This window comes from Dermochelys coriacea, chromosome 1 (assembly GCF_009764565.3).
Source record: "Dermochelys coriacea isolate rDerCor1 chromosome 1, rDerCor1.pri.v4, whole genome shotgun sequence".
Taxonomy (NCBI): domain Eukaryota; kingdom Metazoa; phylum Chordata; order Testudines; family Dermochelyidae; genus Dermochelys; species Dermochelys coriacea.
The window spans coordinates 21,788,989-21,809,452 of record NC_050068.2 but is presented as its reverse complement, the minus strand read 5'-3'; the positions used below and the strand labels follow the sequence as shown (position 1 = coordinate 21,809,452).

The 20,464-nt window shown below is 46.0% G+C and overlaps 1 protein-coding gene across 2 annotated transcripts; it reads left to right on the top strand.

Moving 5' to 3' along the window:
* Positions 1-11,859: 11,859 nt before the first annotated feature.
* Positions 11,860-16,096, top strand: FZD4 (frizzled class receptor 4). 2 transcript variants are annotated; one of them, XM_038387356.2, is made up of 2 exons: positions 11,860-12,181; positions 14,213-16,096. In XM_038387356.2, the coding sequence occupies exons 1-2, from the start codon at positions 11,924-11,926 to the stop codon at positions 15,539-15,541; spliced, it is 1,587 nt and encodes a 528-aa protein (XP_038243284.1). In that variant the 5' UTR covers positions 11,860-11,923; the 3' UTR covers positions 15,542-16,096. The 2 variants fall into 2 exon arrangements, with proteins under 2 accessions (XP_038243284.1, XP_043360067.1); XM_043504132.1 differs by lacking the exon at positions 11,860-12,181 and adding an exon at positions 12,386-13,463.
* The last annotated feature ends 4,368 nt before the right edge of the window (positions 16,097-20,464 follow it).

The following is a 20,464-nucleotide window of genomic DNA, read 5'->3' as shown; positions in this document are numbered from 1 at the left end:
CAACCCCATCTCATCCCCTAAGCAAACTACCAGTAAAAGCAGAGTTTTGCCAATATAACTGTCTACACTAGGGGCTTCTGCTGGCACAGTCAGAGATTAATACTCTCTGACTCCTCATACCCCTGACTGACACAGCTATGCCAGCAGATGTCTGTAAAATTGACATGGCTGAAGTCTAATAATTTCTTTAAAAGATCATAAGTGATTTCTATAAATAATGTATTTAGAGGTAAAGCATTGTCTAATGCTTTCAAAGAAAGTATCACTTCTCTCTTTGTGCCATAGGTGAGCTGAGTGACAACTGGGTTTCTGGTCATGAGTTAGAAGAAGGCTACGCTGAAATGCCGCAGAGGGACTTGCAAGTAAAGCGTGTGCAAAGAGGAACAAATGCATGGGAAGTAACCAGTGAAACTCCTATGTAATCAAAGAAAAATGGGAAACAGGAAGATCCAGTTGGAAAAGAAGCTTTGGAAAGAGGAAATCTGTGCAAACTTGAAAAATGACATGTGACCTATAAGAGAAATGTAACTCAATTTGTCTTTCCTATGTCAAAGTTAAATAACATCCTGAGAATGCTCTGTCTATCATTTCCAAACTTCCAGAGCAATTTGGTATTGCAAAACGAAAGTTCTTTAACCCAAGCAAAACATAAATTCCTCCAAGACTGCACACTGTACATGCCAAATTTGAAGTTATAAAACCAAGCTGTTTTTGAGTTATCAAAGTGTAAAAAAGCCCCTGAATAATTTTCTTAGATGAAAAATATTTATTGTTTCCAAAAAATAATAATTTTCTGAGCTAAGATCACACAAGGGAAATTTCAGCACAAAAGATTAATCTTTGAAAAAGTTATAAGCAAATGAAAGTAGCAGTTTAGAATTAAAGTGATATTATGTAGATCAGTATTGGTTCCATAGTTCAGGCTGAAATTTGCTCCCCATTAAATCAGGTTTTCAAATTGTAATCCACTAATTTTCCCAAACAGAAACAGATCTTCTTTAAATTTGACACATTGCATTTCTTTACAGGGCAGAGGTTTTCTGGCAAATATGGTAAAAATCAGACAGCAAGTTTTTAAATTATAATGTTTTCACAGTGTAGTTTATTTTTTTTAAGATGCCCTAATGCTTTTTGGCTAATTAGATATCAATAATGGCTTGGCCTAGAAAGCCCATATTTGTTTTGCTCGTCTTGCTGAGGATATGGACTTTTTCATAGCTTGAGGTGGGAGATTGGGCAGTGATTGAAAGAAGAATAAAAGTTGTTTTTAAGTGTACAAGAGCAAATATAAACTGACCTGACTCCTCACTCCCACTACCAAGCTGAGTCAGAGGTGAACAGGAGATCATAGTAATGTGGTGAGGTAGGAATTGGGGTTAGGAGACTACTAGGGGGACTACAGAGCCATGAATGGTAGTATGGGTTGCATTGTGGGGTAGGACAGCGTTGGAGCATGAGGCCAGAGAAAGCACATAGAATGAGGGAAAGGAGAAGTGGGTTCAGGGAACCAGGAGAGGTACATAGGGTGTATCTATAGAGGACCTGGGCAGATAAAGATGGGGACAAGGAAAGGGGGAGTGTGTATAGTTTCCAATGTAGATAAAAGCCTCCCAGTTTTCTACTCCACCCACCATCCACTACCCCCATATCCCAGACAAGTAGAAATCCCACCATGACACACACATACATGGACTTGCTAGTGGAGGAGAAGAGCCCTGCCTCTGGCGAGGCTTATAAGATGTGTCTCAGCAGGGTTCCCCTCCTGCAGATCTGAGATGCTAAAGCCAGTTTCAACTTCTGTAGCTCATTTAAAAAAACAACAACATACCCATAGAAATTTGTTTTAAAATGTTAGTTAAGATAAAATTTAAAGTCTAAAGTCTGTTCTAGTTGAGTCCAGCTAATGAACAGCTAAGGGATCCAGAAAATTTACCAAGATTTTATAACCTTCCATCATTCACTGCCACCCGCATAGTTTACACTACTCATCCAAACTCAGCTGAATTATTTAACATTTATATGGCACCCAGAGGCCCCAGTCAGAATTGGGGCACTACTGAATGAGATAGTGTACAAGTGTATAATCAAAGGGTCTTCCTCCACAAGGAATTTATAGTGTAAGAAGACAAGTGGCATGCAGAAGGATGAGGGGAGAGTGAAGCAGTCAAACTTACATTGCCTCATAATATTTTTTAAAGTACACCCAAAGATCAAATTACTGGGGGCTACATTCTCATAACCTTGCTCACACTGAGCAGCACCATTCTTCACGAGCAGTCCCATGGATTTCCTGGAAAAATGTACTGTTCAACATGAGTAAAGGGATCTGGCCCTAAGAGATTATTGGAAATTATTCCCTTGAATGAGAAATGGGATTTTATAATCTCCTATCATGAAATTCACTTCTGCGTAGAGGGCCTGGGTAAGGCCCTGTGCACCACTTAAATCTCACAAATGGACACTAATCTCTGGGGGAAATGAAATATACCAACCAATGTGCACAACCTTGACCTCTTTCATCTGTAGTAGTGTGGGACAGTAATTGCATTCAGCAGAGAAGCAGATTATTTCCGCTTGTAACTCTCCAATTCGGGGTCCTGCAGGAGATGCAGTAACTCACCTGCATCTCCATCACACATTCTTCAGATCTGCCAAAAAGTATTTATCGTATGGATGATAATATGCATCTTCATTGGAAAGGCACTGAATCACTCTCTCCATCAGTTTGCCTACTGGACTTCCATGCAGACAGCACCATACCAACCTATCCTAGAAAAATTTATTCTCAGAGCCATTACCTTAGCCAAAAAAATCCTGCTGAGACACTGTAAAAATGTAGACACTTCCTCATTCACAGAATGCAGTTTACAACTTGTGATCAACCTCATACCAGAGATTATCACTGGCTCAAGAAGAAGAGCTTTCACTTTCTTATGACGTATACAGATCAGAGTGCCAAGAAGGGACTGCAAAGTGATCATAAGGAGCCTAGAGAACAATAATATGCACATAAATGACAGCAAGGTGAGATGAAGTGTAAGCAAGCAGGCAGTTATTGTGCATGATTGCTGTCACAGGAGGATTTCTTCCAAAACAGATGCACTAAAAACACTAAGCAAGTTCCCAGTTTACCCCCATCTCTGGGATCTTGCTTTGCCTTGTACAAGTAGCAGTCAACTTTGCTACAGGCCACTCTGCAATTGTACATATGAGTATAGCCAGGCAAGACTCCATCTGTATACTTCCGTGCACCTAAAAACAGAATTCTACCCTTGTGTCTGGGTACAGGAAGACATCATTACCGCTCGCTCTTAACACTGAAATGGAAAAAGCTAAAGGGAAGAAAGCCACCACCTCATGAATGAGGATCAGGAAGACGTGGCTGGAGGGTAATAGTAAAGTCTATCTCTGCATAGCTTTCAGCTGAGGGACTTTGCACCACTGGCCAAACAGTTCAATGGCATACCCACATTTTTGATGATTTTGATACAGAAGATAAGGAAGTTAGATATCCTTTCTGTATAACATTTCTTCTAGAAGCTTTTTGAGAGCCTTGTTGTTATTGCACTTCATTGGGTACAAGTCATACTGTGTATATTTCATGTTGTACTTCATGTGGCTTAGTGCTCTAGGCTTCTGACTTAATGGATTTTCTGTAACTTGAAGTCTTTAAATCATGATTTGAGTCCTTCAGTAACTCAGCCAGAGGTTATAGGTCTATTACAGGAGAATGTGAGTGAGATTCTATGGCCTGCAAAGTGCAGGAGGTCAGACATACGATGGTCCCTTCTGCCCTTAAAGTCTACAAGTCTATGAGATTCCTAGGAACCATAGGTTCAAATCCCGTAAGAACCAAAGCAGCCCATCTTCCTTCTGAGACAGATAAAGTGAGTGTAATACAGTGAGTCTTCTGGAACAGAACTAAAAACCAGAGGCTCTTTGTGACCATCCAAGTTTCTGTGACTGTGACAGTTTCTGTAAGATAAAAGTTTGTCCATATGTCCTGGTTAAAATGTCCCTTTCTCCTCCTCCTTCTATGCAGAATACAGTGCACTAGTTGGTTGCCACCATCTGCCCCATAGCAGCTGCATCACATTAATATTGTACATAATAAATAAAAGGCACGATCCTACTCCCATTGAAGTCAATGTCAAAACTCTCATTGATTTTAATTTAAGAACATAAGAACGGCCCTATTGGGTCAGATCAATGGTCCATCTAGCTCAGTATCCTGTCTTCTGACAGTGGCCAGATGCTTCAGAGGGAATGAACAGAACAGGGCAATTATCTAGTGATCCATCATCCCGTTATCCAGTCCCAACTTGAATTGGGCACCTAGCTCTCATTTCTGCCTTTGAAAATCTCCCCCAACTTTCTTTGGAGTGGAATCTCATACTATGTGTATGTACAACACAACACTTACCCCAGTGGGGCCTGAATCTCAGTTTATTATTAATAATTATTATTAGCTAAAGAAAATGCAAAATGATTGATGGATAAGTGCAACCAACATTCAAGTTATCTACAAAATGACTATGAGTTTGCCTATCAAAAAGATGCACAGAATGGAATATTCACATTAGAGATAGGGCCCCATCCTGTAGTTCTTATGGAGATCAAACTGCTGTTGACTTCCAGGTGTCACTGGAGCTGTATATTACTATAGTCCCATGTCAGTACACAGGGAATTACGTAGGTTAAATCCCAACACACCAAGGCTAGTTTGCCACTTTGTTACATCTGTTGTATGCTGGTGCTACTTCAGTGAAATAAGTGGAGTATGCTCAATGTAAAATGAGTGTGAGTGGAAGCCCACTGAGTTCAGAATACACACTTAAGTGACTATTAATTTAAAAAAAAAATTCTCCTGACTAAATAATAATGCCCATAACTGACCTATCATGTAGCAATTACCTAATATAATAATATTGCATATATACAGTGCTTTTCATTCAGAAAGATTCCAAAATGATTTTAAAAAATTATAAAACAAAATCAGTATTTTCATATTGTAACAAACTTGTGGTCATTTAGGACATAACAGGTGTCATTTTTTTGCACACCATGGCCATTCAGAATTCCATAGGGAGAGAATTCAAATGGTTTGCTCCAGGGGCCCACTCTAACTTTCACTGAAGCCAATGAAAAATTCAGTACAGTTGGATCAGTCCCAGGATTACAGGACTCTTCCCACTTGAGCTATTCAAACAGTTTGATATATCTATATCATTGATCTTCCTGAGTAGAAACCCAAGTTCATTAGATGTGCCACAGGCAAATAAGCTCATAACATTTCTTGTGATTAATACTTGGTGGCTCAAGTCAACCATCCTTGCCTTTTCCTACTTTGATCTATTTAAAGAAGTTATTATGCATGTGCTTTTCATTGTGTTATTTTAGCACTTAACATATGTATGAGGTTCAGAGTAGGGTAATTACCCTGTTTTCCAACTGAAATCACTAGTATGATCTGCCATTGCTTTTCCCATTACTTTTGTTCTGAAAACTAACTTCCATCATCCAAAAGACTTCCCAAAGCAAACACAGCAATTAAGCAATTTCTAAAACTTATTTTATGTTCTCAAGGTAAAAAACAAAACAATGGTAGCCTCTTTTCTGAAAATATATTCTTGTTCATTGTGACTTTAAATACCCTGCTTCTTCCCTAAGTCAATTAACCAGTTCCATGATGGGCAGTAAGTTTAGCTGTGAAACCTGTTGAAGATATAACTGCTGAATTGTTTCAGAGGAATTAGGCAAGTGGCCTTCAATGGAGGCAGCAGGTGCTGCTTCAGCACCTAACTGTGGCAGAAGACTTCACATTACAAAGGATTGGCTGTACTGGGGCAAAGATTCATAGATTTTTAAGGCCTCCATGATCCTCCAGTTTGATTTCCTGCATAAGACCGAACAAAATATCTGACTCCATGTGACAGTATTTTGCCTATATCATTCTTTTGACTGCTTCATTTCATGGAGTTTTAATGTATATGTTGTCCAGTTGCTTGTGTCTGATTTAGACAGCAAGCACTTTGTGTCATGGAGTATATCTTCTCTATGTTTGTAAAGCACCCTGGGCATTCATAGCATTATAGAAATTATTAAGAAAAATAGTCAAATTTAGTTACAGCAAACAACGCTGGTGGTTAAAGATGGGACTTAGAGGAACTGAGTTCAATTCATGGCTCTGGCTTGGTCACATTGCACCTCAGCTCCCCATCTATATAAAGGAGATGATAATAACACTATTACTTCCTCCCAGGGATGTCGTGAGGCTACATTTCTTGATGTTTGTGGCTAGAGCTGAGCTATTATGGTGATGGGGACCATCCCTAGATTGATAAAAGTCTAGTTAAGATACTACTTATCTCGTTAGATGTGAACATTTTAATGACCATTCAGTACTCAAACATTCTCACTAGCAGTCATGTTTATTGGACTTTGGATGGAGACCAGGAAGGCAGCAATAACACCCTGGATCCAACCAAGCTGCTGCAGGAAACCTGGCAGTGGCCATATCTGTGACATTTGCTGTGACTGACATTCTCATTCATCATCTACAACCCTGCAGAGGAGGAGAAGGGGCAACTAACATCTGCTTCAGTAAATTAACTGGACTCCACTGACTAGTGTGACTAGGAGACTTAAGAGAGAGTGGAGCATCTTTGGGAGCAAGGTATATCTTAGAAATGTTCACAGCAATATACATACTGATACAGTAATAGGGCTCTTAAATTCAGCTTTACAAACAGTTCCAAAGAGCTGTACAAACATCAATTAATTGATGACACATTTTTGTAAAGAGAAAACCAGAACTCATAAAAGGTGCAAAACAATGCTGGGAGGTCTCAAATCTGAGCCCATTTCTCTACTGTTATCTTTATTTTTGACAAGATCCTTTATATACAATCACAGAAGTCAGAGACAGAAAAGACGTACTAGATCATCCAGTCCATCCCGCTCAAAAGTCAGGATTATATTTTATTTATTTATTTATTTATTTAGGTTTATACAAATGCCGAAAATGGCACCTACCTGTATATTCTAGGTGCCTTTGACATAACTTAACAGTACAACAAAATTAATACCCAAACATAACTAAAGCGCAGCAGTACAATTTAACTCACTGTCAGCAACCCAAGATAACTGAAAAGGCCAAAACCCCTGATCACCCTCCCACAGTTTTCACATATATGGGGAAAGAAGATGAGCTGTGCTGTGTGCTCTGAAGGTCATCAAACTCAACCTGTTTTTTTGGACCAAGGAGAGAGTGAATTCCTAAGCCAGGGACCCTCCCGGAGAGCACTATGCCAGCAACTTGCTCTTGTCTATACCAGCAGGGATTCAACTTGAGCACCTCTGCAGTGGTTCGGCACAGGGAGAAATGTGAGCTTTTACAGGTCAAATGAAACACCTTAAGTTTCACCCACAAACCAAGAGGCAACCAGTGCAAATCACAGAACTTGTTGAATAAGCTCATGGCAAGACACTCCTTTAACGAATGGGCTGTCACATTCTGCATATGAAGCCTTGTTCTTTATTTCTGTGTATAATTGATGAAGAGATGGCTAAAGATTTTCAGAGTCCACAATGAGTCTAATTTTAACTTTTTTTATGTTATGGTATTGGTGGTGGTGGGATTCCCCTCCCCCCCAAGCCCATTTTTCAGTAAACAAATTTCAATAACCATTTTGAAAATGTTTTCAAAGTACTTGATAAAAATTCAGAAAAAATATCCAAAAAGCCACCACATTTTTCACAAAACACAAACTTCTTTGGCAACATCCACAATTTTTTGCAAACAAACAAAAAATTGTGTTAGAAAAAAGGGCATTTTTCAACAATAACAACAAACCTGTAGTTTGAAAAATATTAACCAGCTCTGCTCAAAATGTGGGATTAGGGCACTGATGGTAAGTGGTGCTCAACAAATTGCATATGCCCATGAATATACACTATTATAATGAGGGATGATTATAATTTTTTCTTGTGAATAATGCCTTTGGTTTGAAATTGTTACTAATTATTATTATCTGTATTGCCTAAGAGCCTGGTTGTGGGCCAGGGCCCCATTGTGCTTGGCACTGTACAAACACAAAGAACACAGAGACTGTCCTGCCTCAAAGAGTTTATCATTTGGGGGCTGCACTACACTACACTACACTACAAAGTTAGTTCAGCTTCTCTACATCACCCGGGACTGTGAAAAATTTCACACCCTGTGCAACATCATTAAGACAACCAAAGCCCCAGTGAAGACACTGCTAAGTCACTGGGAGAATTCTTCCATTGAACTAGCTACTGCCTCTTGGAGAGGTGGATTTATTACAGCAACAAAAGAACCCCTCCCTTCTCTGTAGGAAGCGTCTGCACTTCAGTGGCAGAGCTGCAGCTGTGCCACTGTAGCATTTCTAGTGTAGACATCTAAGTAAGCTCCTTCCTTCCATCTTTAACACAAATCCTGCTATTGCTGAACATGCGCAACCACCAGGCCAATATGCATCTTCACTTGCATATGTAGGTTCTACTTGCAGCATCCAGCTGGTTTGGGAAAGAGAAGAAGAAAGCCCTTTCTTGGCCAGGTTGCTGTCATCATTCTGTCCCACTCTTAAGGAGGGAGAGAAACAAAAGCTAAAGTCACATGGTTATTTCCTACTGGATTGACTTTGACTTTTGACTGCCTATGACAGCTTTCTGCTGCCCTCTATCTTATCAGGCACTTACACCACTGCAATTAGCAGGAGCGGCTTGCTACCCAGGTGGTAGTTTGTCTTATCTTGGAAGTGGTACTGTGTAGAGACGGGGTAGGATGGGAGGCTTGGGGAATGGAAAGGGGTGAATGAGGGTTCCCCAGCAGCCAAACAGTGAGGCGTTTCCCAGGATGTCTGTGTGGGGGCTAAGAGCCAGAAGAGGTGCTAGAAGGTGCTCCTAGAAGGGAGATTGGGGCATTGCACAGGGGGTGCTTAAGGATTCCCAATGGAGGGTTGCTGGGTGACTGAAGGGTGAAGCGGAGGTGACATTTTCCCTAGGGTTCCGAGGATGAGTTGGGGCAGGAGGGTTCCCAATGGGGCAATGCTGGATGAGTCAGAGGAGAGGATGCAAGACAGAGGGGCATTTTCCAGAGGTGCTGGGGGGTAGGATGGTTCTCACTGTGTGGGGAAGTGGGGCATTGACCAGGGGTGCTGGGGGGGGGAGGTGGGTGATTTCCTAGGAGTGATAGAGGAGGTAGGAGGCGTTCTCAGTGTAGGGGAGAGTCTGGGGGAAGGGGTTCCCAGCAGGGCCTGGGAGGGGACATTGGGCATTGCCCCGGGGTGCAGGGGTTGGGTTCCTGGAGGGGGTGGGGGGGAATGGCCCCGGTATGTGGCAGGAGAGTAGCATGGGAGGCAGGAGGGTTCCCCGCAGGGACATTGCCCGGGGGTGCGGCGGGAGGGTTCCTGGGGGAGTATCAGGGGGCTTGTGGCAGGAGGGTTCCCTGGGGAGTATTGGGGGGCATGTGGTGGGAGGGTTCCCGGGGGAGTATTGGGGGCATGTGGTGGGAGGGTTCCCGGGGGACTATTGGGGGGGCATGTGGCGGGAGGGTTCCTGGGGAGTATCGGGGGGCTTGTGGCGGGAGGGTTCCCGGGGAAGTATCGGGGGCACATGGTGGGAGGGTTCCCGGGGGAGTATCGGGGGCACGTGGCGGGAGGGTCCCCGGGGGACTATCGGGGGGCATATGGCGTGAGGGTTCCCGGGGGAGTATCGGGGGGCATGTGGCGGGAGGGTTCCCGGGGGAGTATTGGGGGGCATTGCCCCGGGATGCAGCAGGAGGATTCCCGGGGGAGTATCAGGGGGCACGTGGTGGGAGGGTTCCCGGGGGGAGTATCGGGGGGCTTGTGGCGGGAGGGTTTGTGGGGGAGTATCGGGGGCACGTGGCGGGAGGGTCCCCGGGGGAGTATCGGGGGCACATGGTGGGAGGGTTCCCGGGGGAGTATCGGGGGCACGTGGCGGGAGGGTCCCCGGGGGAGTATCGGGGGCACATGGTGGGAGGGTTCCCGGGGGAGTATCGGGGGCACGTGGCGGGAGGGTCCCCGGGGGACTATCGGGGGGCATGTGGCGTGAGGGTTCCCGGGGGAGTATCGGGGGGCATGTGGCGGGAGGGTTCCCGGGGGAGTATTGGGGGGCATTGCCCCGGGATGCAGCAGGAGGATTCCCGGGGGAGTATCAGGGGGCACGTGGTGGGAGGGTTCCCGGGGGGAGTATCGGGGGGCTTGTGGCGGGAGGGTTTGTGGGGGAGTATCGGGGGCACGTGGCGGGAGGGTCCCCGGGGGAGTATCGGGGGCACGTGGCGGGAGGGTCCCCGGGGGGAGTATCGGGGGGCATGTGGCGGGAGGGTCCCCGGGGGAGTATCGGGGGGGCATTGCCCCGGGATGCAGCAGGAGGATTCCCGGGGGAGTATCAGGGGGCACGTGGCGGGAGGGTCCCCGGGGGAGTATCGGGGGCACGTGGCGGGAGGGTCCCCGGGGGAGTATCGGGGGGCATGTGGCGGGAGGGTCCCCGGGGGAGGATCGGGGGGGCATTGCCCCGGGGTGCAGTAGGAGGATTCCCGGGGGAGTATCAGGGGGCACGTGGTGGGAGGGTTCCCGGGGGAGTATCGGGGGCACGTGGCGGGAGGGTCCCCGGGGGAGTATCGGGGGGCATGTGGCGGGAGGGTCCCCGGGGGAGGATCGGGGGGGCATTGCCCCGGGGTGCAGTAGGAGGATTCCCGGGGGAGTATCAGGGGGCACGTGGTGGGAGGGTTTGTGGGGGAGTATCGGGGGGCTTGTGGCGGGAGGGTTTGTGGGGGAGTATCGGGGGCACGTGGCGGGAGGGTCCCCGGGGGAGTATCGGGGGCACGTGGCGGGAGGGTCCCCGGGGGGAGTATCGGGGGGCATGTGGCGGGAGGGTCCCCGGGGGAGGATCGGGGGGCATGTGGCGGGAGGGTCCCCGGGGGAGGATCGGGGGCACGTGGCGGGAGGGTCCCCGGGGGAGGATCGGGGGGGCATTGCCCCAGGGTGCAGTAGGAGGATTCCCGGGGGAGTATCAGGGGGCACGTGGTGGGAGGGTTCCCGGGGGAGTATCGGGGGCACGTGGCGGGAGGGTCCCCGGGGGAGTATCGGGGGGCATGTGGCGGGAGGGTCCCCGGGGGAGGATCGGGGGGGCATTGCCCCGGGGTGCAGTAGGAGGATTCCCGGGGGAGTATCAGGGGGCACGTGGTGGGAGGGTTTGTGGGGGAGTATCGGGGGGCTTGTGGCGGGAGGGTTTGTGGGGGAGTATCGGGGGCACGTGGCGGGAGGGTCCCCGGGGGAGTATCGGGGGCACGTGGCGGGAGGGTCCCCGGGGGGAGTATCGGGGGGCATGTGGCGGGAGGGTCCCCGGGGGAGGATCGGGGGGCATGTGGCGGGAGGGTCCCCGGGGGAGGATCGGGGGCACGTGGCGGGAGGGTCCCCGGGGGAGGATCGGGGGGGCATTGCCCCGGGGTGCAGTAGGAGGATTCCCGGGGGAGTATCAGGGGGCACGTGGTGGGAGGGTCCCCGGGGGAGTATCGGGGGCACGTGGTGGGAGGGTTCCCGGGGGAGTATCGGGAGACTTGTGGCGGGAGGGTCCCCGGGGGAGTATCGGGGGGCATTGCCCCGGGGTGCGGCGGGAGGGTCCCCGGGGGAGTATCGGGGGCACGTGGCGGGAGGGTTCCCGCGGGGAGGGCAGTGGGGGCCGCTGCTCCGCCCGCCGTCCGCGGGTCGGGGCGGGGGCGGGGGCGGGGGCGGGGCGGTCCCTCCCCTGGGCAGTGTCTCCGCCGGGCCCTTTAACCGCCGGGCCGCCCCGCCCCCGCGCTGTCCGGCCGGGCCGTGTCCGCAGAGCGGCCGCGCGCGGAGCCCGTCTGGCCGGGGGCAGCGCCCGGGCCCGGGCCATGGGACCGCGGGGCCGCCGCCTCCTGCTCCTGCTCCTGCTCCTGGGGCGGCTGCTGCTGCTGCTCGGCGCGGCGCGCGGCTTCGGGGAGGACGAGGAGCGGCGCTGCGATGCCATCCGCATCGCCATGTGCCAGAACCTGGGCTACAACGTCACCAAGATGCCCAACCTGGTGGGGCACGAGCTGCAGGCGGACGCGGAGCTGCAGCTCACCACCTTCACCCCGCTCATCCAGTACGGCTGCTCCAGCCAGCTCCAGGTGGGTGCCGCCGCCGCCCTGGCCCGCCCCTTCCAGGCCCTGCCCCCGGGCCCCGCTCCCTGAACGCCGGGCGCGCGGGGGGCTCCCGGCCGTGCCAGGAGCCGCCGAGCGCGGGTGTCTCTTCCCCCCGCGCGGGGCACATTCCGCCGCGGCCAGAGGATCCCTCTCGTGGAGCAAACCGCCGCGGGGCGGACTGCGGGGAAAGCGCTGCCGTTATGGTGCCAGCTGCACCCCCGAAGTGCTGTAAATTCCCCCCCCCCCCCACTTATTCCCCAGCCTACTGTGCTCCTAAGGTGCTAAACTCATGGTTTCTAGAGTGGAAAGAGGCAGTTTCGCTTCCGGCAGCGGGGACTATCCCGAATCCCTCCCGCTTTACTTCTTGCGTTTGTTCTGCGGACTTCCCACTGCCTCCCAAGTTTCAATCTGCTGCATTTCTTGCCTGTGGGTTGTAAATCTCCTTCAACCTAGTTTCTCGGCTGCCGATTTGGGAGCAGCCGTGGGCGGGTTTCAGGTTATTTCTTCGCCCAAGATTCTAGGACAGAAGAGCGTGAAAATATCTGCTGGGGTAAACAAAAGTTTTAAAAGAAACCATTACAAGGGTTAAACAAAGATGCATTTGGAAACTTCCAGCTGCAGAGTGGCTCAAGATTAGCTTTCGCTTCTGGGTGTGAATCTAGAGATAAGAAGGTACAATAAGGTTACAATAGCATTTAATCTCACAGGGTTTACAGTTGCTGAGAGACTGAAGTAAATACACAAGGAGCCCCATTCCCAGTCCTCTTTCTGGAGTAACCTCCACACAAAGTCAGAAGCTAGGAGAAGAAGCCAAACTTTTCTGTCGATTGGCATGCTGTACTTGTTTATGTTCCCTTTGGTAGCCCAGGAATTTGGACTAGTGTGAAGACTAAAGGGAACACCCTAAATCAGGGTTAATAAATTGGCTGATCTCTCTTTCTATGGGTTTGAAAATGTTATTTAGCCTAATATTAAAAATATGACTTTTACAGATCAAGGCATGTGACCTTTCTTACTGACTTCTTAAAGAAAAATATTTATCCTTGAACACCATGAAAGTACAGCGTATACTAAACAGACAGCTTCAAGGACATGAGTTTCCAGTTCAGATGCTTGCATATAAAGCCTTTCACTTATAACCATAGATGACTGTTGTTATGTGTATGGAGCTGGTGAACCAATGTGCATACAGACATAATGGACAGAGGAGGTGAAGGTGTGTGTGACTTGTCATAAAAAAAACAAAGGGACATAGTATAAAATTGTGGTAAGAGAACCCCCTCCAGGAACTTCACTGTAGGAGTTGCTCAGCCATATTAATGGCAGGATCCCTGACCTAGCCCATGACTTAGATGTTGTTGAATAACAAACTTACTACTTCAGATAGTTGTATCCAAACTAATAATTGCTTGGCATTTTTCTTAAAAGCTCAGTTTTACACACAGATCGATTTGCTTTGTGTGTACCAGAATTACAAGAGTCAAGTACTGAGCAAATTACGGTGTCCTAACTTCATTATCAGAGGAAATATGATTTACAAAGACCAAGTTCAACCGTGAATGTTGTTAATTCAAAGAGCTATTAATATTTTAACTGTTTTATTTCAAGTTTTAAATCTCTATGCAGTCACAAAAACTAAGGTCTATATATTTGTGTTAAAGTTTTAAATTACTTATTCAGTTTGTGTTTTGCCCTCCTAAACTGTAAATTTGAGGCTTAGATCTAGGGCTAAGTTCTGCTAGTCTTGCGTGAATTTGGCCCATTGACTTCAATAAAGCTAATTCTAGTGAGTAAAGTGATCAGGATTTGGCCTCAAAACACTTTTTTGAATTGAAAACAAGGGCTGAGGTTTTTAGGATTTTTTTTTTCCCCTTGGTTTCTTTACTACATGCTGCTCCTTGCCTACTTAGGCAAAGTAACTGAACAGTTAAAGAGGATAGAGAGGGAACTTGCTATATAGTCTACCATTTGTATCTTCTTTTAAGCACAAGTTTGACTATTGTTTTTCTCTTCCAGTTCTTCCTTTGTTCAGTCTATGTTCCAATGTGCACAGAGAAGATTAACATCCCAATAGGTCCCTGCGGTGGCATGTGCCTTTCCGTCAAAAGAAGATGTGAACCTGTTCTGAAAGAATTTGGATTTGCCTGGCCAGACAGTCTAAACTGCAGTAAATTCCCACCCCAAAATGACCACAACCACATGTGTATGGAGGGTCCAGGGGATGAAGAGGTTCCCCTTCACAGCAAGACATCCTTGCAGCCAGGAGAAGAGTGTCACACAATGGGATCTAATTCAGAGCAGTATATCTGGGTAAAAAGAAGCTTGAGCTGTGTCCTTAAATGTGGCTATGATGCTGGTCTCTATAGCAGATCAGCTAAGGAATTCACTGATATCTGGATGGCCGTGTGGGCTAGTCTGTGCTTCATATCAACTGCCTTCACAGTCCTGACCTTCCTGACTGATTCATCCAGATTTTCCTACCCTGAGCGCCCCATCATATTTCTGAGCATGTGCTACAATATTTATAGCATTGCTTATATTGTGAGGCTGACTGTAGGCCGGGAAAGGATATCCTGTGATTTTGAAGAGGCAGCAGAACCTGTTCTTATCCAAGAAGGTCTTAAGAACACAGGATGTGCTATAATTTTCTTACTGATGTATTTTTTTGGGATGGCTAGCTCCATCTGGTGGGTGATTCTGACATTAACATGGTTTCTAGCAGCAGGACTCAAATGGGGCCATGAGGCTATAGAAATGCACAGCTCCTATTTCCATATTGCAGCCTGGGCTATCCCTGCAGTGAAGACCATAGTCATCTTGATTATGAGACTGGTAGATGCAGATGAGCTCACTGGTCTGTGTTATGTCGGCAACCAGAACCTAGATGCGCTCACTGGCTTTGTCGTTGCTCCGCTTTTCACCTACTTGGTTATTGGAACTTTATTCATAGCAGCAGGTTTAGTGGCCTTATTTAAAATCAGGTCTAATCTTCAAAAAGATGGGACTAAAACTGACAAGCTGGAAAGACTGATGGTCAAAATTGGCGTCTTCTCTGTGTTATACACTGTCCCAGCTACATGTGTAATTGCATGTTACTTCTATGAAATCTCCAACTGGGCTATTTTCCGCTATTCAGCGGATGATTCCAATATGGCAGTGGAGATGCTCAAAATTTTCATGTCTCTGCTGGTGGGTATCACATCTGGCATGTGGATTTGGTCAGCCAAGACTCTGCACACATGGCAGAAGTGCTCTAACAGACTGGTGAACTCAGGGAAAGTGAAACGAGAGAAGAGAGCGGATGGTTGGGTGAAACCTGGGAAAGGGAATGAGACTGTGGTGTAAACAAAACCTCCATGCTGACATCTCTCCCAAAAAGGACTTGTGTATAAACGCAGTAGAAATGTTGCTGGGGTGATGTGGGGAGGTAAAGTACAAAATCTGTCTCGGAAAAGAAATCTTAAAGAATAAGCAATAATTTCAAAAACAGAATAACCATAAGCTATGCTGCCCAAAATACAAAAGCCCACTGAGGCTTTGAAAACTGTGAAAAATCTGAATGTCACATTTTTGTAAAGCAGGTTGCAATGTATTAATGTCATTAGAAGCCACAGGGTCTTGCATCTTGTTACTTGAGTTGCCGATTTTTCCCAAATCATGTTACAGTGCATGGAGGATGAGGGTCAAATTCTGGCTGATTTAGGGTCCAATCCTGTGAGGCGATGGGTGCTCTCAGCTTCAATTGACAGCATCGCTCCCTTTGAATTCAGTGTCTTAAGGGATGTGGTCAGCACCTTTTACGATTGGACCCATAGCCGATACAGCCTGTTGCCTTCATCAGTGTTGCACGGTGCATAATTCAGCCAAGGATTAGGTCCTCATGAAAACACCAGCTAAGCTTTCCGGGTATGAAAACAACTCCAACAGGTTTCAGAGTAGCAGCCGTGTTAGTCTGTATTCGCAAAAAGAAAAGGAGTACTTGTGGCACCTTAGAGACTAACAAATTTATTAGAGCATAAGCTTTCGTGAGCTACAGCTCACTTCATCGGATGGGAATTTGTAGGATTCAGTTAGGTGTTAGGATGGATTGCTGTATAGCTCAGCTGACAACCTAATACTAACCTCTACATTGGCACATGCTTTGCTCTCTAAAACATCAGTACTTCATTTGATGTGTTTAGAAGCTTCACTCAGTACTTTTATCAGAAGTAGATTAACTGGGAGATTGAAGCATAACAACATATATAGTTTCCATTTATCTCCCTGCCCCCTTTTGTCCTTTTTTGATAACCTGGCTATTTCCAGACTCTGACTACTTTATTCCTCTGCATTAATAACTTAGGGTTTTTCTTTTCATAGATCTCCTTCCTACTGCAATATACAGCTGAGGGAAAGTGAATGAAGGCTCACTTTGGACAAACTCTTTATTCAGCAGAACATGTAGTTTTTCTCCAAGTAAACTTATCTGGCTCTCCCCAGAGACCTATTGCATTAAGCAATTAAGACTTAATATATTTCACTCTGTGTGATTACATCTATGCAGACGCCAGTCTGGGAGAAGTGAAATGTTAAGTTACTTGGCAACTTCATGTTAACGTAGATCAGTCGTTAAGTGTGTGTGTCAATTAAAAATAAAAGAACATTCTCCAACCATGACATAGCAGTACAACTGACTGGCTCAAATTGATGGTCACTGAAAGTGACTTCAAAAAAAAAAACTATAAGAATGTTATCAGACTTCAGCAACAATGGAGACATTTTCCTTTTTGAAAAGGGCTCCATGGAGAAGAAATCCAACTTCTTCTTGGTGAGTAATATGTTTCATAGTGGCAAGGTTCCTTGCCCGTGGCCTGTCATGTTCATAGGGAGCATGAGACTCATGAATGCCACAGTCCAGCTTGATTAACAGGAAGTATAATGTAAACCTAAATAAAGAGCAGCATTTAAGTGCTCCCCTTGAAGGACCCACCAGTAGCTTCACCTGTGTGCCCTAAAATCTTGCTTGGTCTTCAGTGTATGTCAGTGATTCTCAAACTTTTGTACTGGTGACCCCTTTCACATAGCAAGCCTCTGAGTGTGATCCCCCCCTTATAAATGGAAAAATGCTTTTTAATATATTTAAAATCATTATAAATGCTAGAGGCAAAGTGGGGTTTGGGCTCGAGGCTGACAGCTTGCGACCCCCATGTAATGACCCAGTTTGAGAACCCCTGGTGTATGGGTGCCTGATCAAGTGAGGTACTGAGTGCCTTCAATTTCCGTGGACTTAAGTGGTAGCTGAAGGTTCTGTGGTCTTTTGTAGGATGAGGCAGGCCTGAAAGGGGTCCCCCCTCTATCTCTCAAACTGTGTTAAAGGTATGCATTGTGGCTGTACTGAAATATGTGCTTAAAAACAAAACAACCTCATTTCAGTCTGCGCAGTTGGGATCAGTCATTAGCAGAGCAAGTGACAACTTGACTCATTCTACCCACAACACAACATTATTTTGACCAGCTCTATGTATTAGCTGAGTGTTCCGAATCCAATCCTTTATCAAGTCTCTTCTGTTGGATAGTAATGCCTTGTTGGATCTATGTATTCTGGTCTGGAAACAGAGTTCTGCAAGAATGAAAGCTGTGGATGGCTGGGCTTCACCATGATGCTTGATCTATTTACGATTGAATTAAGGATGCCAAATCAGAAGCTAGCTCTAAATTCTGAGGGGTGAAGGCGAGAAAGTGAGTGGGCCAAATTCAACCAGTGAAGTCACAGGTTAAGGACGCTCGGTGATTCATACACACTGAACTTCATGCTATTTGATGTGATTGACCTATGTATTTTTATCCTCGTCATCCCAGAATTTATTGTTAAGGGGTGACCTTTCCTGTTATTGAATTTCAGAGCATGACTCAGTAGATCTCTTACTAGAATGATAGTACTGGTGATTAGTGACATCTGAAAATGAGTCAGATGAGGATGATGTTTCCTTACATTGCAGGGTGAGGGGAAGTTAAATCCATGTAAGTTGTGAGGCACTCAAATACTATGGGGATAGCAGCCACATAGCAACAGTTCTCCCTTGGAAGCATTGTGCCTATCTGAGGCATGGTGGGCCTAAATTCTCTTGCAGTTATGTACCAGAGCTCAGTGAATTTCTTCCTGATTTACCTCCAGATAATGAGGCAGAGTATCTGACCCAAGGCCGCAAAAGCCCCTCTGAAAAGGCACAACTTAACTATGTGCATTTACCTTGCTGTTCTAGTTGTTCAGGCATTTGTTATTGGAAAAACCACTCTAGATCAAGTCTAAAGCACAGTAGATATGAAGACTGAATATCTGCAACTCAGTTTCTCTCATTTCAACATAGTTATGAATTTAAAACCAAAAAACGTGTGATTAATCCTGCCTTGGAAGTGCAGTTGCTGTGGCTATAAAACTCAAACCTTTACAACAGTTACTTTTTCTGCCCAATCCCTTCTCTTCATTTCTCTCTCAAACCAGTCCCACCCCCAGTTGGTGTTTTGTGCTGACATGTGGGATTCTGAAATGTCTGACAGACAGGTACAAGCTAAACTACTTATGATAGAGCTTCAGAAAGAGAAACTAACTTGTTGAAGGGAATGGACACTGATAATTTTTTAGATGTACAGAAAGTATATCTGCATTGATGTATGTACTGTAAATTTCTAATTTATCACTGTACAAAAAACTTTGCTATTTAATTTTTGTATCAAAATAAAATTTTGTTATCCTCGGTGAATAAGTAATGGATTCTTACTGTCTTGATTTTTTTTTTTTTGGGGGGGGGGATGAGTTTCCTTTCATAAACTGTCTTTATCCTCCTGTTGTAAACACAAAGCATTGTGGGGTTTTGTGCCTTTTTGCTTTTTTCCCCCATCACCTCCTCCCTTTCTAAGTGAAGAGTGTCATGTCAAGCTCAGGGCAGACAGTCAAGAAGCAGGGCAGAGACCTGAAACTGATTTTGTGTTCTATAATTAGCTTTCACCAACCCAGTAACAAGTGTGAACTTCTGAAGCATTAGAACAGTCTTATCATAGAGTCTCAGACAGTCCCTTTGGGCACTACAGTCTATTTTGCCACCCAGACAAGCTGGACTTAGTGATAGCTGGTTGCTATACACCAAAGATGCATGTAATAGGAATTGTGTACTAGTCTTTAGAGATTTACAATGGATTGTTTTCAAAAACAGCATCAGAATCTAGGTACCTCAAACATGATTTACTCACACACTGGGGAGTATTGCATCTAAGTCACCCAATACTTAATTGCTCAATTTAGGTGCCTTTGAATGCTATTGTGGCCCCAAAATTGAAATTAGTACTTTAGATCCAGATCCTCAAAAGTATTTAGGCTCCTAACTTCCACTGGAATTAATGGAAGTTAGGAGCTTTAAATGCCTATGTGCATAGATGCTGGAACTAGGGATACTGAGAGTGCTGCCACACACCCTGGTTTGAAGTGGTTTCCATTATATATACAGGATTTACAGTTTGATTCAATGGCTCTCAGCACCCCTACTATAAAAATTGTTCCAGCACCTCTGCCTATGTGCCCAAAAGTAGAGGCCACTTTCAAGAGCTGCCCCCATATGACAAATCAGTCTCGCTTTTCCTAAAGATGGGCCATAATTTGATATGAGGCCACTTACCTCGTACAGAACCTAAAGTGAACTTTCCACTGGTCCTTATTAGATTATTTAACTGAGAAATTAACAGCACCATTTCCTAAAGTTCTCTGGCCAGAGACAGCACTGCTATTGACAATGTGAGTTAATTCACGCTAGCATGCCTCAATCCTGACCTGGAGGGATACAAGAGTATGGGAGAGACTAGCTCAGTCTGCATAAACCTATAATCCATGTTCTCTGCTGAGACAGCAAGCTCCTAGTAACTATGGGGATGGATGTTGTGAGGTGGACACTTACTAGTAAGAACAAAGCTATGTTCACACAGCTCACTACACGGCTTTCAGCGACTTTTAGCTGCAACATAGGCTAGCTTTGAACGGGTGACCTAGAAATGAAAGCTACAACCCCTGGCCCTCTAGAGCATTCCAGTGTACCCTGCTTGTCAGTGCTCTAGTCAACAAACGTACACAAAGTGGTTTATACAAGACATCAAAATAATATACATAGTTTGTAGCACTGGATTTAATCCAGGAGAGTTCAGTTACAGATTGTCAAAGTTTAGGGAGTTAGAGCACCGTAGTATAGAGCATCTTCTTATCCTTGCAAAGCTCCACCCAAACTCTGTCATAGGTGCAGTGGA